At 43.5% G+C, this 26898-nt stretch overlaps 1 protein-coding gene across 3 annotated transcripts in view; it reads left to right on the top strand.

Annotated features, from left to right (window-relative positions):
* Wt1 (Wilms tumor 1) overlaps positions 1-17382 on the top strand; it is a 50449-nt gene extending 33067 nt beyond the window's left edge. For 2 of the 3 annotated variants that reach the window (XM_013019574.1, XM_013019571.1), the window contains 5 exons: positions 7975-8071; positions 11217-11367; positions 13578-13667; positions 14279-14371; positions 16519-17382. In XM_013019574.1, the coding sequence (XP_012875028.1) occupies positions 7975-8071; positions 11217-11367; positions 13578-13667; positions 14279-14371; positions 16519-16640 (553 nt within the window). In that variant the 3' untranslated portion in view covers positions 16641-17382. The remainder of the gene's footprint in view (positions 1-7974; positions 8072-11216; positions 11368-13577; positions 13668-14278; positions 14372-16518) is intronic. The other variant, XM_013019572.1, reaches the window with a different exon arrangement.
* The last annotated feature ends 9516 nt before the right edge of the window (positions 17383-26898 follow it).

Here is a 26898-nt window from a genome sequence, read left to right as displayed (position 1 = left end):
ACTGTATAATCAGCATTCTTTACCTGGTACCTACCATGGACCAAGCATTTGCCAAAACTCCCTTGACCTACTTGTCAACCACCCAGCAGCTGGTAAGGTTGCTGTTTTTATTTTGCACAAAGTGGAAGCTAACTCAAAGTGGGAGGCTAAATCATTTGTCTGACATGTTCACCTTAAACAACTCCTCCAGTTGTAAGCAATTTAGTGATCTCAATCATAGGAAATATAAAGAAATAGTTTTTATGGTTCTTGGTCACCCATTGCACATAGTCATAAGCCTCTTGAATATTTTGTTAGGATGAAGCTACTGGATGGTATTTGACTTGTGTTCCTTTGATAGCTCACCTCTCTGATTTTCAAACAAATCTGTAACAGCAAATCTGTTAATACCACTTTATAAATGATGGCCCCGCGATGTAGAGGGATTGGAGGACTCTCAGAGGAATGGAATGGTGGCAATGGGTCGGGAATCCAGATCTTCAGAGTCACAGTCTATGTGTTCTCAGACTAATCCAGAGATACAGGACCCAAACTCATTTGGTTTTCTCAAATCCATTTTCAAGACACTGGGCAGATCTAGCTCCCTTGGGATGACAAGCTAAATAACAACCCCAGAGTTACCCAGATTAGAATTCTGGAACCCTGTGAGTATTTCATTATGCGACAAAAGATATTCTGCAGACATGATTCAGTTAAAGATCTTGATATGGGATTTATAGGTGAATTATATGGGTGGACTGAATTACCTAAATGGAACAACAAATAACCTTGTAAGAAGGAGGCTTGACTACAGAAGAGCTGTTGGAGCCAGCAAGAGATGGGAGTGATGGGAAGAAGGGACCTTGGAAGGCAAGCATGTTCTAGACATTACAAAAGGCAAGGAAGCTGTGTGCTGGTGGCTCACACCTATAAATCCTAGCTACTCAGGAGGCTGAGATCCCAGGATCCTTGTTTGAAGCCAGCTTGGGTAGAAAAGTCTCCCCTGAGATTCTTATCTCCAATAAACTGTGGTGATGTGGCTCAAGTGGTAGAGTGCTAGTCTTGAATATAAGAGGCTCAAGGACAGTGCCCAGGCCATGAGTTCAAGCCCCAGGACTAGCAAAAAAAAAAAAAGACAAGGAAAGAAATTTATCTTTCAGAGTCATTGCAAGAGGGCTGCTCTGCCTATATCTTGCCTTCAGAATCTGGTGAGGCTCATTTTGCTGCTAAGATCTCCAAAATTACGAGAGAGTGAACTTGTGTAATTAGCAGCAGCAGTCATGGGAGACAAATAACTTTGTTGTGACAGGAAATAGGGGTTTCTCTCTGTAAACTCAGTACCTTTTGTAAGTAGTCCAGTGAAACAAGAGGCAAACCACTTATCCCTGAAGATAAAAGCTTCTAGATTTTTCTCTTACTGCACCGGTCACTTCTGTTGTGTAAGGATACCATTTTTCTAAGCTTTCAGGATTTAGAAGATTCTAATTCCTAGTTTTCAAAGAATCATGTACATCTTCACCTCAATTTTGTTGCCTAGTGGTAAGATACAGCAGAATCAAGATGGAGTATTCCAGTTTATATTATAACCTTCAACACTAGGCTTTGAAAGCATGTGTTTTTAAATTTCAGTCATTTGCAAGAGTTTACAATTAAGAAGATCTTAGAGAAACCTAGATTTCTAACTTTTCTTCATGTGATAACACTAGGTTAGTATTGACAGTTGATGGATAGGGCTGAATCATGGCTGTCTCTTTTGAGCATAGGGGCAGGGTGACTATCTTGGTCAATTCAGAGACATCTGATTTCTTCTGGGCTTTTCTGTGTTTATTTCTCTAATTTATTTGAACACCATTGGAATATTTGTACTTGTGATTTTTTAAACTAAAAAAAATAAAATCTGTATTCTTTCATAAAATAATTGCCCCCTTGGGCAAAAACTTGGAACTTAATGGAGAAAAAGATAGGTGAAGAAGAGATGAGACAGGTATTAAGGCTTGGAGGTGTGGCTTACTTAATAGAGTGCTAGCCAGTCAGTGAAAGCAAGTATGGAGTTAGTGTCCTGGTCTTGGACACTGAATGGAGTCGGGGGTGGGGGGAGTGGGGGGGGTGTAAATGTCTTGGTTTTCAAATGAGAATAAGCCCAAATGATTCTGGAAACTACAGAGCAATGTGATGAGCATGGACTGGAAAAGTTATTCAGCCAGATTTTTGGGTATATGCAAGGATGAAACTAGATCAGTGAGAGCCAAAGTTGGGTAGGAAGGAGATAGCCATAGACTTAATTTTTGTGGTTGAATTCTGAGTTTGAGAATAGAAGGTAAATCATATTGCAAATCTGTATTATAAAATAAGCTGGTTATTTTTGATTTTATGTGGATATGATAGGGAATTAGTGGGATAAATGCTTAAACAAATGATTTGCACCTAGTTGAGCAACAAAACCAAAGGCATTGTCTGAAGCATCTTCGGGAACCTAGTAAATGGTTTTTTTCTCCTCTGGCATGATGGGAAAAACAATCACACTACCTGAGCTACCTTGGCATAACATAACCTCACCTGCCTGTACCAGGCTCACCAACTTTCTTCCCATCTGTGCCTGACCTGTTTCATTTCACTGTAAATCTTTTTGACTTCCCTGGTAATCTTGGCCCAGGAGATATCAAATCTCATCTTCCTGTTGTTCACTTCAATTAAGTATCTTATTGTTTTTAACTAGGCAAGAAGACACAAAGATTAATAATGCATAAACTTTTTATCCTAAGAAAGTCCAGATTTACCCAGGCTTATCCACTCCATGAATGATAACATCCTCACTTTCTGAGTTACTGTGGTTTTCTTTTAATTTTTGTTTTTGCTTTTAATTTTTCATGCTGCACCTGTCTGGGTCTCTATGATTCTTTTATCTGGAATGTGTATCTTGACCCCACAAATGTCTCACTAGGTTGGTGATTCCTTGACATTCCTTGGAAGTCCTGTGGCTCAGACCTCTACTTCATTCCTGCTTGGTTTATTCACAGCATGGTTCCCAGATACTGTTACCAGATCTGTCTTAGAAAAGCATGGCTTTATTTGACTGTCTTAAGTTAGTGGCTGTCCCAACAAGAGTCATTACCTTCCTGAGCCTACAGGATTAACTCTTTTTTTTTTTTTTTTGGTCCAGTCATGGGGCCTGAACTCTGGGCCTGGGCGCTGTCCCTCAGCTCTTCAGCTCAAGGCGAGCACTCTACCACTCGAGCCACAGCGCCACTCCCAGATTTTTTCTTTTTGCTTATGTGGTGCTGAGGAATTGAACCCAGGGCCTTGAGCATGCAAGGCAAGCGCTCTACCACTGAGCCACCTTCCCAGCCCCGGATTAACTCTTTTTTAAAAACAAATAATTTTATTTATTTCTTTTTCTTTTTCTTTTGTTTTTGTTGTTTTTGGGTCCGGTTGTGGGGCCTGAACTCTGGGCCTGGGCGCTGTCCCTCAGCTCTTCAGCTCAAGGCTAGCACTCTACCACTTGAGCCACAGTTGCCACTTCCGGCTTTTTTTTTTTTTTTTTGCTTTTGGGGTGCTGAGGAATCGAACCCAGGGCCTCATGCATTACAAGGCAAGCACTCTACCACTGAGCCACCTTCCCAGCCCTTTATTTATTTTTTGTATTTATGTGATACCAAAGAATTGAACCCAGGGCCTCATGCATGCTAAGCAAGCACTCTACCACTAAGCCACATTCCTTACCCAGGATTAACTCTTGATGATGGTTGCCTCAGTGGACTGTACTTGGTCCAAGTGACTGAATTTCCTCACGAAGAGAGACTTTCTAGAATCCTATCATTTCATCCACTACCACGAAAACATCTTTTATGTGTGTTGTACATATACAAGGCCCCATTAACAGCATGGAAGATTGTTTCCTCTTATGAAGACTCAGAAAAGGTGCTTTGTAAGCAAAGGTGAGATGAGATAGAGATGGAAAACCAATGTATTGTAAGTAATAATCCAGATTGGAAAAAGATTTCAGCATTTGGGGATGACCTGTGAAGAATTAGAATGAAATATGAAGAATAGCCCTCAATTTCACTTTGGATTATAGGTATCTACCTTAGGTGATGCCAGGGAAAGGGATGAAGGTGGGGAATTGGAGGTTTGATTTGACTGAGGAAGAGCACCATGACCTGAGTGCAATGAAGTTACTTGCTCTTAGATGTGTTAATGACTACCATGTTTGACTGGCATATTGATTTAGAAAGATCTGAAGTGTAATCCCTTCACTGAGGGGTGAGGTCACCAGTTTTAAGCATTTATATTACTGTCATGATTCATTTTTTTTTGGTGCCACTCTTTGGGCTTGAACTCAGGGCCTGGGCACTATACCTGAGCTTTTTTGCTCAAGGCAGATACTTTACAACTTGACCCACAGCTATACTACTAGCCTTTTAGTGGTTATTGGCGATGAGTACTCTGGGGACTTTCCTGCTTGGATTAGCTTCAAACTGTTATTCTCAGACCTTGGCCTCCTGAGTATCTAAGATTAGAACTGGCACCCAGCTCTGTCCTGATTTTTTTTAGGGGTGCTATCCTGGAGCTTGAGCTCAAGGCCTGGGCACTGTCCCTGAACTCTGTTTGCTCAGGTTAATGCTCTAACATTTGAGCCACAGCTCTACTTCTGGTGTTTGGTGGTTAATTGAAGATTAGAATCTCACAAACTTTTCTATCCTGGCTGGCTTCCAACTACAATCTTCAGATCTCAGCTTCCAAGTAGCTAGAATTATAGGTGTGAGCACCAGTACCTTGCTGTGTCTTGATTCTTAAAGCTTGTATAGAAGCACACTTTTGCAGCATTGAGATCTATCCTGAGTTGTCTCTTTAAGAAGGACTTAACAAAATGAAGAGGACCCAGAAGAGGACAATTGGGATAGTAAAAGAATGAAGACTCTGATTCACATTGTCATAGTTGAGAGAATACAGCTCGGTAGCCTAGCATGTTATCTTCAAATGTCTGAAGGGTTGTAATATGGAAGAAGAGTTAGTCTCAGTCCATATTGAAAACACTAATGAGCCATGTGCCTACTTTAGTCATTGAAGTAAAAGATGGAGAGGGTTGAAGAGTCTATACACTCAAGGCCAAAGTTACCACCATGCAGAGAAGATGTACAGAGACAGCTTTAACGTAGTGATAATCACTCAATAGTTAGCCTAGAAGGCAAATAGAAAGAGGTAGAACTCAACTTGGTTTGGGATATCCTTTCCTATAATCAAAACTTCCCAGATAGCATAAGCTGCCTTAGAAACTATTTCCAATCATTTCATACAACTGTTAGCCCGAAGTGGAAGAGATTCTTGATTTGAAAGGCAGTAGAACGCATGACTTTCCTAGGTCCCTTTCTACCTCTGTTAGTATATAGTTCCAAGACCACCACCTTGTATTTCTTTGCTTGTTTAGAAAGAGTTGTTGCTAATTAAATGCCTATGGGTTTTGTGTGGTACGCTGGGAAGATCACATTGGGAAGCTGACTAATCACCAGGTGGACTTGAATTGTCATTTGTCTTTTGGAAATACAAGATCCAATAGGCAGGAACCAGGTGTTTTTCTTATTCACAGAAAGAAGAATCGGGAAGCATGGTTGGCAGTTACAGTCCTATTGATGGTTGTTTCTTTCATTGGATGGCTTGCATTTGGATGCCAGGATTAATGTTCTGAGTTACGCAACATTTGATGTCACTGGACAAGTTATCTTGAGGAAAACACATTACCCAGAGAAAGACAAATTCCTGTTCATCCTATTTCATGGCAAAACTTGGAAATAATTCTGATCGCCACTAATGTCACAACCCTTAACCCTAGAGACCCTGTGTGTCACATGCAGAAACTATAGCACTTCTTACGGCTTCTCCTCATAGCCTTTGAGGCCATGTCCTGACCATTCCATTCGGGCCCTGCCTCCTTTCTGCTTCTGCACATGCCATGGACAGCCTCCTCCCTTTCTCCCCTTCCCCCCCCCCATCTGTGAATATGCTAGTCAGGAAGGGAGCAGGGCCTTGCTTTCTCCATGAGCCCATTCTAAAGATGGGTGAGAAAGGCAGGTGCTGTCTAGGTTTGGCATTTTTTTTCCCCAATTGCAGCATGTTTGACACTACTTTTAGTTCTTTGTGCCATCCCTTCTTCTTGCCCAAGATAATGAGAAAAATCAACTGAAGTGGGAACGAAAGACAAGGTACTGCCAGTTGAGAGAACAGAATTGCTACTTGTCCCCCCAATTATGCAATGTAGGCAGACAGTTCTTTCTACATGCGTGGATAACATGTGAAACCCCACAGCTGTGGTGGCCCCCAGGCTGTGTGGACGTTGCAGTTGTCCTGGCAGATGCTCAATCTTTCCTTCTAGGAATTTTCTCCCCTGGGTAAGTGAGTCCAGGCAGCCCCCGGCCATCAGAGAGCTTTGCCAGGTCATCTGCCTACTGCCCTACAATTCTGGAACTGCTACAGTAAGAGAGGCAGAGAATACAGGTTCTTAATCCCAATAGCCAGTAAATTTTCCCTGGAGGCTTAAAAAAAGTTCATGCATACTGTTTTAAGATACTTTATTGATCTGAATACCATACCGTCTGCCCCTTTAGAATGAACAGTGAGCGTTCTAGGCTTGCCTACATTCCCAGATTTGTATGATTATTCCTGCAATTTTAAGGCATTTGAACTTTCCACATCTCTCCAACTCCCTCAGCTCTGGAGGGGGTTGGAATGGCAATCAATCACGATGTGACTTTCTATTGATTTGCTCCTTTAAAGACATTTCCTATAAATAGAGTCATCCATCAAGTGGTCTTTCTGGATTAATTTCTTCTACTTAGCATAATGTTTTCAAGGTTGGTACCTGTCAGGGCACAAATCAAAACTTTGTTCCTTTTTATTGCCAAATAATATTCCATCGTGTGAATATATTTTATTTTGTTTGTGCCTTCCCCAGTTGATCCACATTTGGGTTGATTCTCATATGGGGCTTTTATTACTAAACAATTATACTGTTGGTGAACAATGGATATATATTTTTATATAGACATCTGTTTTTATTCCCCTTGGGTATAGACCCAGAACTTCTGGGTCATGTGGAAACTTTAGATCTTTTTTTTTTTTTTTTGAAAGACAGCCAGACACTTTCCAAAGCAGCTGCACCATTTTACAGAGATGTTTCACAAAGCATCCCCATCCCCATGGTGGTTCTTAGTGTAATTCTAATGTGTTGCCAGCATGGCTCATTGTCCTGGCTCTGTTTCATCTGGGAATAGAATCACTGCAGAATAGATACCAGACAGGATTGTACCTAAAGGAAAGAGTATTTGTGCAGCCGATCAACCACTTTTTCCAAATTATTCTTTCAACATTCTACATTCCCCCCGGTCTTACTAGTTGGTCCCAAGTTCACCTGAGCACCGACTAGGGGACCAGTGAATCTTATGCTGGAGGATGATGACCTGGCATAGTTTGGCTACAAAGAGTTAAGTTGATTGGGAAAGCTGATCTGCAGGTTAAGTGGAACAAGGCTGCAGCTTTGTTCCCCCCCCCCCCCACCCAAGACGTGACATCTCTTCTTGTAAGTTTCATCACTTTCTTGGTGCTATCTGGTAACATGTGAGTCATGAGGTGCCGACAACAATCCAACGCATTTCATACTCAGCTCCAGGCATTCTGCTCATTCCTGAGATATCCGTGGCTGTCAGCCCACCATTCAAATGGTAAACAACTCGCTGTGGATGAAATCTGCCACTGGGGCTTTTCTCAGCATGTCTGAGTGAGACCCAGATCCACACAAGGAGCCTGCCAGCATCGAGGGGTGAGGGAAGGCCTCATGGTGAGGACAGGAGAGTTAGACAGACTAGCCTCCTGGAGGGAAGCAAAGACCCACTATTCTCATGCTGTGGACTTTTAAAAGAGTTACGTTTTCTTGACAGTTAGCATTTCTCAAAGGTGGGTCCATGAGCTAACCTGAACGTCAGCTTCCCTTTTCTGTGTTTGCAGCCATGGCACAGGGTACGAGAGCGAGAGCCACACCACACCTATCCTCTGTGGGGCTCAGTACAGAATACATACCCATGGCGTGTTCCGAGGCATTCAGGTGAGTACTGGAGGACCAGACTGGAAGCTGCCTTCACTGCCTCTTTCCCTGCTCAAGTGTCCTGCAGTTCCTGGCTTAATGGATCATCTGGCCTGGGCAAATTTTTGTACCCACTGGGGCTGGTCAGGTACCTCCTCGTTGCTAAGAAATGCCATCTCCTGTCTGACTGGAACCAAGATGCTTCCCCATTCTCATCTCCTTTGCTGCTTAAATCCTTCTCCAGGGTGGGCTGTTGTACAATGGAGACCCATTTCTAAGATCTGGGCTGCACTGTAAACGGCTCAGAGGTCATCTGTCAGTGATCTTGCCAAATGTTGATAAGAGTAATCACTGCAGTACACCTATGGCTGGACATTTCCCATGTGTTGCTTTATACGTGGACTCACAGAAATGGACTTTATCTGAGTTTTAAGTTTACATAAAAATCTCACAGAAAGAACAGAGAGTTCCCTTTCGCCCTCACAGTTTCCCCCATTAGTAACATTTTGTATTGGGTATAAGACATTTCATAATTAATGATCCAATGCAGATACATTACTGGTAACTACAGACCGTGGTTTATATGAGGGTTCACTCTTTGTGTTTTATAGTTCCATGGGTTTTTATAAATGTCTAATGCCATGTATCTCAGTATGGTATCATCTGAAACAGGTTTATCACCTCAAAAACACTCAATACTCCACCCGTTCATTACAATCCTTTCTGTTCCCTCTTCTCCCAATAACCACAGACCTTTTCTCAGGATGTCATGTAGTTGGAAACATATTTATGTAGCTTCATTTCTAGATTGGCTTCTTCCATTTAGCCCTGTGCATTTCAGATTCCTATATGTTTACATGTGGCCCTCATTTAATCCTCAGTACACACTTGGAGGTGGGTACTGTTGTCAGTTCCATTTTACATATGAGAAAACATATGATTGATTTGTCCCAAGTCACTATAGTTAGTAATGGAACCAAGACTGACCTAAAATACATGTTGTGTCTGAGTCTAGAACTCCTGTTGTTTTTTTTTTTTTTTTCTGTTGTGGGGCTTGAACTCTGGGCCTGGGTGCTGTCCCTTAGCTCTTCAGCTCAAGGCTAGCTCTCTACCACTTGAGCCACAGTACCACTTCTGACTTTTTCTGTTTATGTGGTGCTGAGGAATGGAACCCAGGGCCTCATGCATGCAAGTCAAGCACTCTAACATTGAGCCAACTTTGCAGCCCATAGAACCCCTGTTTTTTATGATTACATAGTGCTGCTTCTTAGGGAGACAGAGACTGTGAGCAGCTTGGAGGAGGGAGAAGCCTTCAGGGAGAGTAAAGAAAATAAAATAGAAAAGGAGATAATTTCAGAGAACTCAGTACAAATGATGGAAGACCACTTCCAAAGAGCCTCTTTGAGACCATCCATGATTACCATGAGACCATCCATGATTACATTTGTTGGCTCAGTGGCTGCAGTAAGCATAACAGCTGTGCTACCATCATCGATATAGAATGGCCTAGAAATAAGTTGTTTGTGGGCCATGCTCCAATGTGGGCAAGTAGCTCTGAACTGTCCTGATTAGTTTCAAGAAGTGTCATGAAAGTGTATTCCTTCAGGTTGAAATAATAGCTCAGGTGTCAGAAACACAGAGATCCGATGAAGATCCACAAAGGTGTCAGTATTCTCCCCCACAGATAGCGCCAGCATCCATCATTTCACCCGGACTCTGACTGACATCAAGAACTCATTTTTTAAATGTCCTATTCCCACATGCCCTGCATTTTGAATAATGAAAGGAATTGCGAAAAGATGTCCTTGCCTTCCTGCTCACCAGACCCCATTTGTCAGATTCTCTGTCATTGCCTGTAATAAACTCTGACTTAGTGTTTCACTATCTGCTGATTTTCTCTCGAGTTCACCAATCAAACTGCTGGCATGCCATTTTATTTGTCCTGGGACACTGACCCATTGACACAATGTTGTATGTCATTATACTATAGCACTTTTTGCAAAAATGGAAGTGCAAGGCAATGTGACATAGCAGAGAGAACATTAGCATAAATAGAGTGGAAAACATGAGGCAGGGATTGGTTAAGCTCAGAAGTGTTCTAGTCTTGATGCAAACATGGATGAGCCCTTGACATGCCCATCTGTGACTGGACAGGGAAGCTCTGTGGCCCTTTAGGGTACTTACCTTCCCAAATGTGCATGACTCACTGAACCTAAGGATGTGAAGGACAGCTTTTCTCTCCTACTAGGTAAAAAAGTTATCAATCTAGGCCCTGGAAAGGACACAGAAGGATGTGAGGGCAATCTGGCTGTGACATCTGTCACCCCATTGATTGCCAGGGTTGATTCGGCTGATCTGGCTGGCTAGGCAGGTGTCTCCTTCCTCCTTCACCACTCCATGTGCGTCCCTCCCAAAGCTGTGCACTCGGTGAAAGAGAACGGCCATCCCTGATAGAGGAGGACTGGCCTTGGGTCAAGGGTATAGGAGTAGCTGCGCTCCCCTGCTAGAACCTCCAAACAAGCTCTTAAGGAAAGGACACAGAAGTACTCAGAAGGCAGACAGAGTCCAGTGTTCTCTGGGGTTTTTAAAAGGGTTTTCTGGCTACACATGGCGGTGCTGGTGGGTTCAGCTTCCCTTCACAGACAAGGGACATCCAATTCAGGGGGACCTTTGTCATCATTTGTTTACCTATGGAAGTCTGGATCAGTTTAAGGCTTGCTGAATAGCTCACTTTTTCCCCCCTCTAATAAGACTTTCCCTACTCATTTGCAGATTAAACACAAGGTCACAGGATCAGGTCTCCAGTTGGGAAAGAGTAGATCTAATCTGGGACTCTAGACTCTAGACCTTACTGTCTTGAGCGCAGATGCAGAGACACTGGATGGATTGGGAGCTCCTTCAGGCACCAGCATCAATGTCAGAGACCTCAAACAAGCTGCACTTCAATTCTCAGTTCTGTTAAATCAGTAATGATGACATTAGAATTCTGTATCACAGCATGTCTTGATCTGTTATCCATTAGTGATGTCTGTCACAAGCATCTGGGGGTGTGGATGGAAGTGGTTTTAGATCTCCTTCCTGGAGTGGTATTACAAGGGCACTTTCCCTTGGGACTGAATTGTATGTTCACCGTGGCTTAAAATCTCTGTGCCTCTTACACTCTCAGGATGTGCGGCGTGTGCCTGGAGTAGCCCCAACTCTTGTCCGGTCAGCATCTGAAACCAGTGAGAAACGCCCCTTCATGTGTGCTTATCCGGGCTGCAATAAGAGATATTTTAAGCTGTCCCACCTACAGATGCACAGCCGGAAGCACACTGGTAAGTATGTCCAAGTTAGCTTTGAGCAAGAGGACAGCTTCATGCTGTGACTAATGTCATCATCATCATCATCATCATCATCATTAATAATAATTATTATTGCTGACTTGCATGCTGGGAAGCTGAAGGACTTGGCTTGATCATTGCACATGGAGGATGTAATTCTGGCAGAGACTTGAGAGTTTATACACAGTGGGCCACAGACTGAGGCTAAAATGAGAATATTGGTGGCACATTCTAATTACACTTATTTTCACAAGGTTGTAAGGAAAATAGTAGAATTCTGCCTGGAAACGGGAATGGGAATGTATGAAGGCAATATGGCTGTAGAAACTTTTCCTAAGAAAGAGACACTTACAGATCAGTGAAAGTTAGATGACTGTTTAAAGGCTGAAAACAAGGTAGCCAAGACCCTGAGATCGCTGGAGGTGAAGAAAGTTCTCCTTGCAGGAGACAAAGGTACACAGGTTGGTATTTAACCTTACTATAGCCACCCTCCTGAAAGAGTGCAGTGTTTTCAATTGCATTTATAATAATAGGACAGAGTAGCATAACAACTGGGCTACCTGAATATATTATTTCAGTTAATTATCAAGCGGGGAGGAGGCGGTGGAAGCTGGACTCAAACATCTGCCTTTTCACTCTTTCTCAAAGAGTGTCCAGTCCACTTGGGAGCTGGGATAGACACACCTGAAAAGTGGGGAAAGAAAAAATGAACGTGTAAGCTCGTGTACTAAATGAGAGCCTGGAGTAGTACAGGACTTGAGAATGGACTTGGGAGTGAGCAGTTTTGGGCTATTGGCTTCAGAGAATGTTTCTGGGAGCAGGAAGGGTGTGGACTAACTATCAAAGCTAATGAGGTCAGGCAGAAGAAGGAAAGAATGACCAGAAGATCAACAGCAAGCACGAGAAATAGGATTTAAGAGGGGTATTGTCTCCTTTGGGCTATGGAGGTGAGGTAGAAGACACTGGGCTGGGTATAAATCCAAAGCTAAGAAAAGACTCTAGGATTTTTCCAGACCACAGACTGAGACTGTGGCTTATTATCTTAGTTGCTATGGGATCAGTCCTTTGATGAAGGAAGGAAGGAAGGAAGAAAGGAAGGAAGGAAGGAAGGAAGGAAGGAAGGAAGGAAGGAAGGAAGGAAGGAAGGAAGGAGGGAAAGAAGGAAGGAAGGAATTTTGACTTCATTGTGAGATTGTCAAGCAGGCATTGAAGAGAAAGTGCAGGTTCACTTTTCGATGGATAGGTATGTGGGTATAGGGATGGAGGACACTGAGTGTGTGCGAAGTACAAGATTGTTGAAGTCCTCTATAGCGGGAGCACAGAAGAACCAGGGAGACATCAGAGATTGGAGGCAAAAGTCAGTAGGGCTGCCTGGAAAGACTTATAGACAACATTCCCCCTCCGGCCAGGTGGCTTCCACTCCATCCCAGAAGGTTGTGACATAGATAGAATTCTCCTAAGAGGAGAGAGGTCCTGCAGTTGTTTAGTGCACTCAGGACTCAGTTCACAATGTTTGGCTGAACTTTCTCTGTGGAGGACAGGGGTGTGGCTATCCATTAGAGGAAGGGATTGAGCAATTCCACTGCTGGCTGCTCTTGGATAAATTTAATTTATTGGTTTAATTGAAGCATCTCACAATCCTGGAGTCATTTATGCTTGACTCAAGAACATGAAGTCAATAGCATAGAACATGGAATCTTTGGGCCATAAAACTCAGAACACTTGTTCATGGGCCCTGCCTCAAGGCACATCCATTCTGGTATTCTGCCTTGGATTCCATCTAGGACTTAAAGGTTCTTTGGTTTTGATTTGTCTAAAGATTTACCACTCATGTTTAATTAATTTTTTTTACCTCTGTTAGGCATCAGCCCGAGCCTTGTACATGGGTGGCCTAATTTAATCTATTCATAAATTCTTTGACGTCGTCAGATTATTGACCCCATTTCACAACGTGGAAGCCACTTCACAAGGTGTTGTAAGTGGCAGAGCTGGTTAGGGCCGGTTCTTACCCAGCTCAGCGCCCATGTGTATGTGCACAGCTGGGTCTTTTCTTGCCCAGAAAGTACACAATGCTATCCTCAGAAGCTGCCTGCTGACTCCCAAGTCACTCAAAGCGTTTTGGAATCCCTTCAACCCCAATAGTTGCCATTCCTGAGCTTGCATTTCTAGGATTGTACTCAAATAGAGTATGTGTCTTCCTCAAGGTGAGAAACCCTACCAGTGTGACTTCAAGGACTGTGAGCGAAGGTTTTCTCGTTCAGACCAGCTCAAAAGACATCAAAGGAGACATACAGGTTTGTAGGTTCACTTCTCATTGCTGGCAGTCACATGCCCTCGGGTTAGGGCTGATTTTTTTTTCAGTTCTCTTCCTTATTGAATGTGGATGAGAGAATATCATCTATTTAGTCTTTTGAGTTTACTTTTCTCTCCTCACCTGGAGACTTTTCTTTTCTCATAAAAGAAAAGAAAAAGAAAAGGCAAGTTAGGAAACAGTCCACATTTTCCCTGTAAACAAATGAGATTCCCACGGCAAGTGGCTGTTGATAACACCAGACATAAGTAAGGAACCAAGGGTAGTGGAGGGCAGAATTGGACTTGTAGAGTTTGATTCACTGTTGTTAGTCTCTGTTCCAGCTGAGACCTAGGCTAGGGTAAATAAAACAGAACAAAACAAAACCCTGGATATTTGTGGTTAAGAAATGGTTGTTTCCAAAGACAGACGCAAGTCCTCGAGGTCACTGTGCAGGGTCAGGGAGTTCCTGCTGGGCCTGGGGAATTGGGAACCTCTGAGGACCAGGTGTGGCTGGAAATGCCGAGGGTCCTTCAGCTACCACAGAGCAGACCTGGTGGGCCTCCCTGTGCCCACATTGTTAGGGCCGAGGCTAGACCTTCTCTGTCCGTTTAGGTGTGAAACCATTCCAGTGTAAAACTTGTCAGCGAAAGTTCTCCCGGTCCGACCACCTGAAGACCCACACCAGGACTCATACAGGTAAAACAAGTGCGTAAACTTTTCTTCACATTTATTTTTCATTATTTTTTTTAAGAACTACTATTGATTAAAGTTGTTTGTGATGAGAGAGATTAGAAGAAAATGGTGTGAACAGTTCTAAGGTGTAGACTCATTTGAGTGAAAGAACAGTGCATGATTATCTTCAAATATACGTAGTAAAGTTTTGCAAAGGAGGGTGGAGGGGAGTACTAAGCGGGAAGGAGATGAGAAGGAAATGTCCAGAATGAAACTGCAAAGCTGGGTCCCTACTACCCCCAGGTGGTCACCTCACATGTTTATCACTCATGTGATACAATAATTAACCTTAAAAACACCCCCCCACCAGCCCAGAAATTGTAGCGAGCCCAGCATTTATTTTCCTGAGGACCCATATTTTACAACCGTGTTTAGAGAATGAATTCCAAAAGTTAATGCTTGAGAACAGTCTTGGTTTCTGCCAGACTAACACACACATACCCACACAGGCATTATTTCCTTTGCACTATTACACACAGTGGAATAGGATTTTCACAGATCCATTGGCTGCTTATTCTCTACAAGGCTGGTGTCATTCATAATGAAAATAGCGCCATCTTTGTTGGGTATTGACTGCTCTTGGAAGCAGAGACACTGCTTAGGTTATTTCATTTTGTCTTTGACATTTTTTTAAAGTAGTGTAGGCATGCTTTATCCTCATTGTACAGATGTGGAGTCTGAGGCCAGTAGTGATCAAATGGCTTGTCTGAAAAGTCACAAAGGTAGTGAGTGGCACACTGTACACCTTTGGTTTATTTGTTGGGAAAACCATGACTTCGCATAGCAGTGCAGGGAGAAAGAAAAAGGAGGAGAGAGTTACAGTCAGTGAAGTTGAGTGCCACTAAAGGATGGAGAAGAAAGAGGACCATTGAGATAAAGGGATGGTGAGAGTGGGGAGAGGGGCCAGATGAGGAAGAGAAGAGGGACAATGACCAGGAGGCGAAGAGAAACATGACATTATAAGCTCTTGGGCAGTCCCAGATCCTTGCCCATTTAAAGACAGAGTCAAGGCAACTGTGTTCAAACATTGTCAGATGGGTGTCTTGCTCTCCTCCCTTAGCTAACAGGGTGATGGGAAAGTGTTGTTCCTGTACAACTCATTCCCTGCTTATGTCCAGAGTGACCCAGGTCACTAGCAAACTGTTTGATACTATATTTGACCAGCCCCCAGCCCGTCCCCAGGACACCACATCTTCCTGAACATTTCTCAGTGTGTGCCCTGACCAGTTGTGAGAGAAAGTTAAATGGGACCAGCACTGAGTGTCCTGGGAACATACCCTGATTTGGCTCCTGGGGTGTTTTCCTCAGGATAGGCCAAGAGAAGTGTGGACTTTAGAATTAGACAAGCTTGGACTTGAGTCCTACCTTGGTCCTCACCAGACATCCAACCTCATCTGTAGAATGGAGATAGCCTTTTCTCTTTTGAGCTATTATAAGGAGTACACGAAGCAATACACGCTGTGATATCCAGTACAGTATAAGATGGCATAAAATTAGGCTAGTTATTATCCCTAATGAGGGCTCTTTAAATGGAGGAGCCTGGATTTTTTTTTTTTAGCAGAACCATACCTCTACTAAAATTTTCCATGTAACAGATGATTCGCAGAGACACACTTTATGGCAATATCATATACACTGGTATCTGTAACTTATTTGAAAATATCTGCATGGAGCTAGTAAAGCTAGTCGCAGCTCTACTGCTGGACAGGGATTGATTAGGAATAGCCAGAATGCTGATCCAGAATTCCCCACTTAGACAACACTGAGGTAACGTCCACAGTCCCCCAAACATTCTAACAGTAGATCGAAACACAGTTTCTCCTTTAATTTTTTTTCCACACAGCTCCATGAACTAGATTTATTCCTTCTCTCCCATTCCCCAAGTCTTCTGATTTAATGTTTTATAATTATGATAGGAGTCCTATTATTAGAACCCTTCCCACCTCCAAAGGTGCTGCCAACCCAGGCTGCCCAGGCTATGATCCACTTGTTAGCTTAGGGGAAAGACCTATAGGAATCTGAGGCAAGAGCCTGTGATGATTTAACAGGGGCCTTTGCTAGTTAAACTTGGGCCCGGTCACTCCATTACGAATATCTCTGACTAGCAATTGTGTCAACAGGTGAGAAGCCCTTCAGCTGTCGGTGGCCCAGTTGTCAGAAAAAGTTTGCCCGGTCAGATGAATTAGTCCGTCATCACAACATGCACCAGAGAAACATGACCAAACTCCAGCTGGCACTTTGAAGGGCATAACTTGGGGACAGTTTGGTGTCCCAGGCAGGACTGTGTGTGAACTACTTTCAAATCTGGTCTTTGAAGAAAGTGGCCCTTGACCTTCACCCAACTTCCAAGACAAGACACGACCGATACCACTGGATTCTACCAGGTTTGCCTAGAGGAGTTGGTCTCTGATTTGCCAACTTGTAATTGACTCACAGGCCTGGAAAAGTGGCTGACAAGTGTCTGGTTAGTTACCAGCCCACGGTCCTTGGGTTTGGATTCTCCATTGTAAGAAAAAAAACAAAGAAAACATTGTTAATAAGGTCCCCTTAACTTCCTCTTCTTCCTTTATACTCATTTTTACTAGAAATGAAGTGATGGCGCAATTGCCATCACAGGATATTTATAGGTAGAAGATGTGCATGTGCGTCTGCTAACGTAAACTTTGTCATGGTTGCCATTTACTAACGGCTCTGGTAAGAAATCAGAGAGGGAGGCATTGAGGGGACGTCTCATCTAACATTGAAGTGGGCTGCTAACCTGGAAGGCAGGATGTGACATTCAACACTCAAAAGTCATGCATTTCAAATCACTGAACAAAGAATTGGAACTAACCAGTACCTCTGTATAGAAATCGAGAAGAATCTTACTGTTTTGTTAATTCAGTGTTAATATTAACATGATGCTCTTAAGAAACTGTGTTTGAAGACCTGAGATTTTTGTGGGTTTGATTTTTTTTTGACTTGTAATTAGGCGCATCTTTCTTTCCTTTCTTTCTTTTTTTTTTAATGGTCTGAGACCAGGACTTGAACTTGGTACCTGATGCTTTTGCTCAGTGGATAATAATGCTCTACCAACTGAGCCATGCCTCCAAACCCAAGGCACATTTTTTCAGAGATGTGTTTTTCTCCTTATACAGGAGATGTAGAATTTATTTGTATCACTTGGGTGTCTTCAAATACACAGACCACACTAGTTATGTGTCTTCAACTTGTAAAAAGTAAAGTGTCTTTAAAAGAAAATAGGGGCTGGTCCAGGCTCTTCACTGATAAGACTGTCCTTAAGTAACTTAAGTAACTTTGGTTCTGTAAGTATATGTGGGAAAAAATAAGATCTATTATTGTGAAGGAAATCCATTGTTTAAAGATGATTGTGTGTGTGTATGTATGTGTATGTGTGCATTTTGTTTTTTTTTTAAGGGAGGGAGTTTATTATTTACTGTTGCTTGAAATTGCTGTGTAAATATCTGTATCTGAATATGATTTTTCTCTTTGACAACTAAAATTAGGGAATGTTTAAATATTAGCTGCATCACTGTCTGGATATTAATCTTACAGTGTATTGATAACAACACAACAAAAATGTAACCTGCATTTTTTCACTTTGCTCTCCATTAAAGTCTGTTGAAAAAAGGAAGTGGTAAGATTCTATTAGCTCTATTTCATTCAACTTTGAAGGCCAGTTAAACCTATTTTATTTATTCGTTTGTTTCTATGTTTGAACTTAGGGCCTGGGTCTGTTGTCCCTGGGCATTTCTGCTCAAGGCTAGTGCTCTACCACTTGATACACAGATTCACTTTTGTTTTTTATTTTTGTTTTGTTTGTCTTGATTGGACATAAAGAGTCTCAAAGACTTTACTTCACAGGTTGGCTTTGAATTAGGATCCTCAGAGTTTATACAGTTGTTATTCATCAGTATCCAGCTAAACCTCATTTAAACAGATAAAAAGATGCCTCTGATCCCAATAGCCACTCGTGAACCCATCCAGGTCCTGATGATAATTTAGTTTGCTGTGTTAGACCTCAGGTGGGAACTGTGTTCTAGAAGCAGAAGGGGCCACCTCCACCTTGCATAAGAGGTGAATATACACAAACTGTGGTTGGATGGGAGTGTGGATGGTGTGGTGGGAAGGGAATTGTGATCTATGGCTTATGTTAATTGGATCATCATTGTATCACTCCTAATTTGACACCAGCAAAAAGGAGAATAAAGAGGTGCTAATAATAACTGGTCTTTTTGGAAAGTACTGGTCCATTCCTAAGATCAGGAAGCCTATAAGCTGACCACCTAATACAACTGAATTTACAACTGTATTCTCCATAAATTATCTTAGCAGGTGGAAAACAGCTTAGACTTCCCAAAACAGCTGAGTGTGAAGGCAAAGATCTACATTATCTATAAGCTGTAAACTCTTCATGGTTCTGGTACATGGTTTTACATTGTAAATAAAGAGATAAATTTGGTGTGGCTTGCTCAGCTTCATTCTCTTGGAGCTAGCATGCTTTCTAAATTTCATGTCTGCATTTAAAAGTGCTTTGAGCTGGCAGAAGCTTAGTCATGGAGATTCTTTCAGTGCTGAAAGGCAGCTCAAAGTTAGGGAAGTCTAAAAGCTGCGTCTCCAGGCCCCTCTATTCTGCATCTGGCTCTTGCATCACTGTTAATTATAGCAAGTGTGTGACTCATGCCTATCAGTTGTTTTTATCTTTTCCTGCCAGAAGACAACATTTCTCTGGAGAAGCTCAGCAAGTCAGAGAGAGCAGGTTTCACAGCTACCCTGTTTCCATTTTGCACAAGGAAGGCCAGGGATAGGGATTTTGACTACCTCAGCAGTGTAGCTTGCAGTGAACGTCACAGACTTTGGAAAGGAAAGCAACCTGGGTTCAAATCCCAAGTCCCCAGTTTCCTCATCTAGGAAATGAGGACAAGAGCCCCTTTTTGGCTGGGGCCATAGTAAGGATTAAACGAAAACTAACTAACAAACATGTGTAAGAATTTTCTAGGGAATCTATTACACATGAACTCACCCATTAATTTATTTTCCCTAATTCTTCTTTCTTGCAGTGTCTAGTCATCTTTGCAGATCAGTTCCACAAAAATGACAGAATATCCATTTTCCTGTGTCTCCATCTGGAGGGAAGTTTGCAGTAATTGGGCTTCTTGCCAGCCTTTCCACAAAGACCTCTGTTTGCTTTGTGTATCTTGTAAAGCAGCCCATGAATATTGACTGTCTCTGAGACCCATGGTGTTGACATTCAGCAGACTCCTTCAGGAGTTAGTTGATATCTACTGGGCAATGGAAGCTCCTTGTGGCCCAGATTACTGGCTGTATTGATGCCATGGTTGAATTGCATATTTTCCATTCTGCTTTACTCCACTGCCTGGTTTAGTAGACAGCTCTATACGTCTGCCTCCCCAGACTCTTCTGCTAGATCTTCCTAGACTGTCCAGCCATTCAGAATTCCCTCATATATAAACTTCTCTAACATTCAGAGTTTCTACCATTAAACAGTGACTTCTACCAGTATACTGCTTTCTTGCATTCTCTATGTTTTCTATAAGGAAGACAAAGCAAGTGTTGTCTCCACTTTCAAAATGAGGATGTTGAGCTCAGTAGAGTGAGTAAATGGCTGAGGCAGGACTTGGTTTTGAATATATGTTTCCTAGAGGAATGTGTTTGATGATGGTGTATTCTATAAATCACATCTTCCCAACCAGCTTGTGGACCTCAAGACTCCAGAATTGGGCTGGGAAAGTGGCTCAATGGTAGAGTGCTTGCCTTGTATGCCAGAGGCTCTGGGTTTGATTCCTCAGCACCACATAAGCAAAAAGAAAAAAGCCGGAAGTGGTGCTGTGGCTCAAGTGGTAGAGCGCTAGCCTTGAGCTGAAGAGCTAAGGGACAGTGCCCAGGCCCAGAGTTCAGGCCCCATGACTGGAACCCCCCCCCAAAAAAGACTCCAGAATCTTGTCCCTTTGCTGTTATTCACAATATGACGTCTCAGCTCTAGTGTTCCTGGTCATTTGGAAATTTTGCTAAGGTATAGACGCAGATATGGAAGTTACATGACAAGGTCTGAACATTTGCATTCAACCACCCTCCTGCCTGATTCCCATCCTGCGGGGCTCTGGACAACACTGGATGTAGCAAGGACCAATAAGGTTGGCTCAATGAATTATAGGATTAGAGGCATGAGCCTGGCACAAGTAGCTTATGTCTATAATCCTGGTTACTCAAGAGGCTGAGATCTGAAGGTTGCAGTTCAAAGACATCCTGGGCAAGAGAGTCTGTGCAACTCTCATTTCTAATTAACAAGCAAAAAGCTGAAAGTGGCGCTGTGGCTCAAATGGTAGAGCACCAACATTGAGTGAAAAACCTAAAGGGCAGAACCCAGGTCTTGAGTTCAAGGCTTAGTGCTGGAACAAAAACTAAAATTAAAAATAAAAATAAAAAAAATACTGAAAAGTGACCAATGACCTTTACACTTGACTATCTTGGGATGGCAATGAACCCTAACCCTGCTGGCCCTTGATAATGGCCATGAACGTGTCCCAGGGCCCTGCTGTGGTAGCACATGGGGCTATGGACATTGCTGCAGAATGTGGCCAGTGGAACTGGTACATTAGCTTGGGTGAGGCCAGTGGAACTGGTACATTAGCTTGGGTGAAGCCATCTACAAAGAGGTTACTTTGCAAGCATAGTCATTTCTTTGCTATTGATGGCTTTTCTCAAGCAGGAGGGACTTCCTTAGCTAGGATCACCTGCCGCAGAGGTCCATATCTAATGTGGAGGGCCTCAACTGTGTATCCAGTGCTTGTACCTCACTCAGTTGCTCATTTTGGCAATGGATCTCTGCCTCCATGACACCCCATGTGCCACATCTGCAAACTAAAATTCCATGGGTTTGGATGTCAGTGGTTTCCAGTTGAGGGAGTCCCTTTCACCAGGCAGAATGATCACCAGGTAAGGAGAGGTACTACTCTTGACTGGTCTAAGAATTTCTGTCCAGTCCCTCTTTAGTCTACTTTTCTGAGTTAACTGATGCTTGGGAGGCATTTTGCTTTGAAATTGAAACAGGCAGGGTAGTGGAGCTTGTAGAACTCTCTTAGAAGTGAGTGCATAAAGAAAACAAATCCTGACAAAAACAAGAAGGTCTTGGGTGTTTTTACTCATGTCTTTACTTCTAGTAAGCATACTAGTTCATCAAGTGATTAAGATCGGCATAAGCAATTTTTGGTAGACTCTTCCAAGTGAATGGACAATTACCTATTTCATGATGGCGGTCATAGCTGGTTGGATTTCTATCATCTTCAGATGCCATGCTGAGAAAAGATACTTCACTGGAAGGCTCTGCGCTTTTCTCCATCCCAAGTCTTGTGAAGGAGATAGAGGTAAAAAGCAAAGAAGAGCCAAATCTCAGAAAGCTGGAAAGCCCTGGGCCAATCTACTGACAGCTTTACACAGGCAAGGCCCTGTTCAAGTCTTCCACAAATTCCTGTATAGGGGGCTGAGTTTTAGGGAGGACAAGGACATTCTTTTTTTTTTTTTTTGGTCCGGTCGTGGGGCCTGAACTCTGGGCCTGGGCACTGTCCCTCAGCTCTTCAGCTCAAGGCTAGTGCTCTACCACTTGAGCCACAGAGCCATTTCCAGCTTTTTTCTTTTTGCTTATGTGGTGCTGAGGAATCGAACCCAGGGCCTTGAGCATGCAAGGCAAGCGCTCTACCACTGAGCCACTTTCCCAGCCCGACAAGGACATTCTTGAAGACAACTCAGTATAGCTTGAAAATTAGGTCTCAGACAGATCACAGACAACTGGCTGCAGCTAACAGACCAAATTAGCAAATGAATATTGAAGAGACATCTAGAGCTGTGTCTGGAGCAGGGGAGGGCTACAGGATGCTTCAGCAGGAGGTTGGGATCAGGCTGGGATAAATGCAGTGGGGAGCTGGGGGGTTGGAACAAGTGGCTTTCCCTTCTTGCACTTTCCCAGGAGCATTGGTAATGCCGACAGTGGTTGAGAAGGATGGATTGGTGCGGGGGTACTCGGAGGCCCACTGAGAGGGCCTTGGGACTCCACAAGAAAGACGGAGGGGTGGTGGAAGGAGGAAGTCTGGGAAGAAAGATGACACAGATGAGCAATGAAGTGAGGATGTCAGGGAGGCCTGACAGGAAGAGGAGGCTTCTGTCTAGCAGGGCCTGACCCCCACATGAACCTGCACCAGCATTATTTACACCCCTGCCAGGACTTGCACAAACGGGGATACTCAAGTAATGAAAGGCAAATAGCGTACAGGGGTTATCAAACTTTGTGTAGTCCAGTGTCTTTGTAGTTACCTATCTTACTGAGTGTGGTTCCCATTTTCCAGATGAAGAAACCGAGGCTCTAGGAAATACCTCTCCTAGGGTTATGTAGCTCATGCCTATGGCATAGTCAAAACTTTCACTGACCTCTGACTCAGAGTTCATGCTCTCAGCTCCTACACTGTTTCATTCCATTCCCTGTCCTAGGACTTGTTGCCCTCCAAGGCAGAGGAGCAGGGCTGCTCAGAGAATCATCAACCTTGTCCCACCCATGCACTCACTTTGCTAGGATAGCTGTCAAATGTTCAGAGACAGGACAGGACAGCAAATGTTCCCTTTCTGATAGTCAGTCACAGAGCCTGGATTCAAAATATGCTTTCATTCAAGTTTTTTATATTCTCTAAACTCAAGAAATGACATAGCATAATATTAGCCAGAGAATGATTAAAGGGGAAATTGATAAACATATTTGGTTCAAGCTGGGCACTGGTGGCTCATGCCTGTGATCCTAGCTATTCAGGAGATTGAGAGAAGAGGAAGGACTATGTTCAAACCAGCCCAGCCATGAAAGTCCAAGAGACTCTTCTCTCTAATATAACACCAGAAAGCTGGCTTTTTTCTTTTTGCTTCTGTGGTGCTGAGGAATTGATCCCAGGGCCTCATGCATGCAAGGCAAGCACTCTACCACTGAGCCACCTTCCCAGCCCCTAACACCAGAAAGCTAGACGTGGAGCCATGGCTTAAGTGGTAAAGCACCAAGCTTGAATGAAAAAGCTAAGCAAGAGTATGAAACTCTTTAAGTTCAAGCATAAGTACTGGCATACACACACACAGTTCAAGGTCAATGATCAGTTCTTTTCTTTTTAAAAAACAAACAGCAACATCCAAAGAAGTTGAACTCGGTTCTGAAATGACTTTGTAGTGATCTTTTAAAATCCACAATGGTAGATTCATCTCTCAAATTATGGTGTTTGAAATGGAAAAGCTTACTCATTGATCTGACCTTCTGCTTTGGTTTAAATGGGTTCCTAAAACACATGTGTTGGAAACTTAATCCCCAATGCATCTGTGTTAAGAGGTGGGACCTTTGAGAGGCAATTGTACTGTGAGGTCTCCATCCTTATGAATGATGGGTATAAAACTGAGTTCCATCTCTAACTCTCTTGTCCTGTGGCCTTCCCCCATGTCATGATGTGGTAAGCAGGGACCCACCAGTGTTGCCCCTTGATCTGAACTTTTCAATATCAAGAACAGGGAGCCAATAAGTTTCTATTCTTCATAAATGATTCAGTCCCAGAATTCCTGTTACAGCCACAGAAAACAGACCAAAAACATCACCCAATGCCAAATATCCACAGGTTAATTTTATTTTGCTTATTTCCAACACTTTTGTCCTTTCAAGATTACAGGCTGTGTCTAGCAGCCATGAGGCACTGCAGAAGACCAAATGAAGCTATAAAACAATTTCAGAAAAAAGGGATTGCAGACTTGGCGGAGAGATGAACCTGAATCTACCACTTGCTACCTGCTCTGATTTGCATGTGATTCCCTTCTTGAGCCCATTTTCTGTTACTCTGACAAAATGTCAGTTCTGGTGAACTTATTAGGCAAAAAGGTTTTATTAGCTTACGATCTCAGAGGTTTCAACCTTTGGTCGCATGGTCCATTTTACTTTGGCAGCAAGCACGGTGCATCATGGTGGGGAGCACGTGACTTTGCTGTGGCCATGAGCAGAGGGACAGAAAGGGACTGCAGTCCCTAGTAGCCTTTCGGAAAGCATAGCCTTTATGAGCAAACTTCCTCCCAGATGGCCTCCACTTTTCAAGGTTCCACTACCTCCCAACAGCATCCCAGGCTCTGGACCATGCCTCCACACAGGAGCTTTTGAAGGATATTCAAGATCCATCCTCTGAAGTTCGTGAATGCCCCCATCATAGGTTAAGGTGAGTTCTGGCACATGTGATTAGCACTAGATGAGGTCCTGAAGTTGGGTTTCTATCATTAGTGAATGCTAATGATAGCATTAGCAGCTTTATAGGAAGGAAATGGGAGATGCAGGCTTGTTTGCTCTGTGTGCTATGGGATGCCCTCTGCTGTGTTGCGATGTGGCAGGAAGGCCCTCACCAGAGGCAGCACAGACGCCAGTACTCTGCACTTGGGCATTTCAGCCACTAGAAACATGAACCAAACATACTTCTATTTATTTATTTTTTTTGTTTTGTTTTTTGGGTCTAGTCGTGGGGCCTGAACTCTGGGCCTGGGTGCTGTCCCTCAGCTCTTCAGCTCAAGGCTAGCGCTCTGCCACTTGAGCCATAGCACCACTTCCAGCTTTTTCTTTTTCTTTTTTTGCTTATGTGGTGCTGGGGAATTGAACCCAGGGCCTCAGGCATGCAAGGCAAGTGCTCTACCACTGAGCCACCTTCCCAGCCCCACTTCTATTTATTAAAAATTAATTATCCAGCTGGCTGCCAATGGCTCACACCAGTAATCCTAGCTATCCAGGAAGCAGGAAAGTCCGTTAGACTCTTATCTCTAATAAGCAATTCAGAAAAAGCCCAAAGTGGTTCTGTGGCTCACGTGTTAAGCATGCTAGGGATTGGGAAGGTGGCTCAGTGGTAGAGCACTTGCCTTGCATGCCTGAGGCCCTGGGTTCAATTCTTCAGCACCACATAAGCAAAAAGAAAAAAGCTGGAAGTGGCGCTGTGGCTCAAGTGGTAGAGCGCTAGCCTTGAGCTGAAGAGCTGAGGGACAACACCCAGGCCCAGAGTTCAGACCCCACGACTGGACCCCCCCCCAAAAAAAGAATGCTAGCCTTAGCTGGGCGCTGGTGGCTCACACTTACAATCCTAGCTACTCAGGGGACTGAGATCTGAGGATCATGGTTCAGAGCCAGCCCACGAAGGAAAGTCCGTGAGACTCTTGTCTCCAATAAACTACCAGAAAACCAAAAGTGGTGCTGTAGGTGAAGTGGTAGAGCCACTAGCCTTGAGCTGAAGAGCTGAGGGACAATGACCAGGCCCAAAGTTCAAGCCCCACGACCAAAAAAAAAAAAAAAAAAGAATGCTAGCCTTGAGCATAAAGAGGCTCAGGGTCTGCACCTAAGTCCTGAGTTCAAGCCCCAGGACCAGCAAAAAAATTATCCAGCTTCAAGTGTTTTGTTACAGCAACAGAAAATAAACCAATACACCAACAACATGACTCTGGTTAGCTGTATTTCACCCTCTGATTGATCATCTATAAGGTGAGTCTAGAACATAGACCTCTAAGACAGTGCTGTGGGTTAAATGAGTCAAACTGCCTGGCCCATAATGGTGTTGTGTTCGTTACTAGTATTCGTGATCCTGAGGATTCACTGGCTATCTGACTTGCCATGCAGTGGGGCAAATCTTCTGGGCACTTCACATCTGGAAGTCAAGAGACTGGCCCAGGATGGGGGTAAAATAGCCCTGAGAAGGAGGAGCACTCACCCTGGTATGGCTGACTTTCCATTTCCTGCTGTCAAAATTCATTGCCGACCCCATGGGGTGGAACACAACGTCAGGCACGTTTGGTGCCATGCTCCAAGCTCCCAGAATGTACTCCCAGACGCAGATAGATGTAAGCTCTCTGAAGAATTCATTAGGACAGTCTGTGATAGGAAGCTGAAGCCAGAGGCTCACTCTGGCCGGCCAGGCATGGGGAAGTTTCGTCGCTGCTGAACTTCTGTAGCTGATAAAGGCAGCATCTGCTGGCAGATTTCATTTTTCACTGGGCCATCTGCATCCAGTCAAGGATAACTTGTCTTTCTGAAAAAGCTACTCTTCAGTCTTGACCCTTTACAACCTCCCCCTGTGCATCAGGCACTGCTTTGGGCGCCTGGGGTCAGAGGGACAATGTAGTGTCAACATCGTAATATATGCTGGTACATGGAAGTGGCTGGGTGTTTATGTGGCTTTTACATCAGCTGAGCTATTGCCCATGTAGCCCTCTGTGAGCTGCTCTATAAATCTGCAGAGCACTTCTGTTTTCATTTTCCAAATTGTGTCATTGCAATTATCAGCTTTTATCACCTGTTTATGTAGAAAGTTTTACTCTCTCTCTAGTCATTTTGGCTCTCCTTTTCTATCTCATTCATGCTCTCCCTCCCTCCCTCCCTTCCTCCCCTCCCCTCCTTCCTTCCTTCTCTCCCTCCCTCCCTCCCTTCCTTCCTTCTCTCCCTCCCCCCC

This window comes from Dipodomys ordii, unplaced genomic scaffold (genome assembly GCF_000151885.1).
Source record: "Dipodomys ordii isolate 6190 unplaced genomic scaffold, Dord_2.0 Scaffold46, whole genome shotgun sequence".
Lineage (NCBI taxonomy): Eukaryota > Metazoa > Chordata > Mammalia > Rodentia > Heteromyidae > Dipodomys > Dipodomys ordii.
The sequence above is the reverse complement of the archived record's forward strand: the minus strand, read 5'-3'. Positions and strand labels throughout refer to the sequence as shown.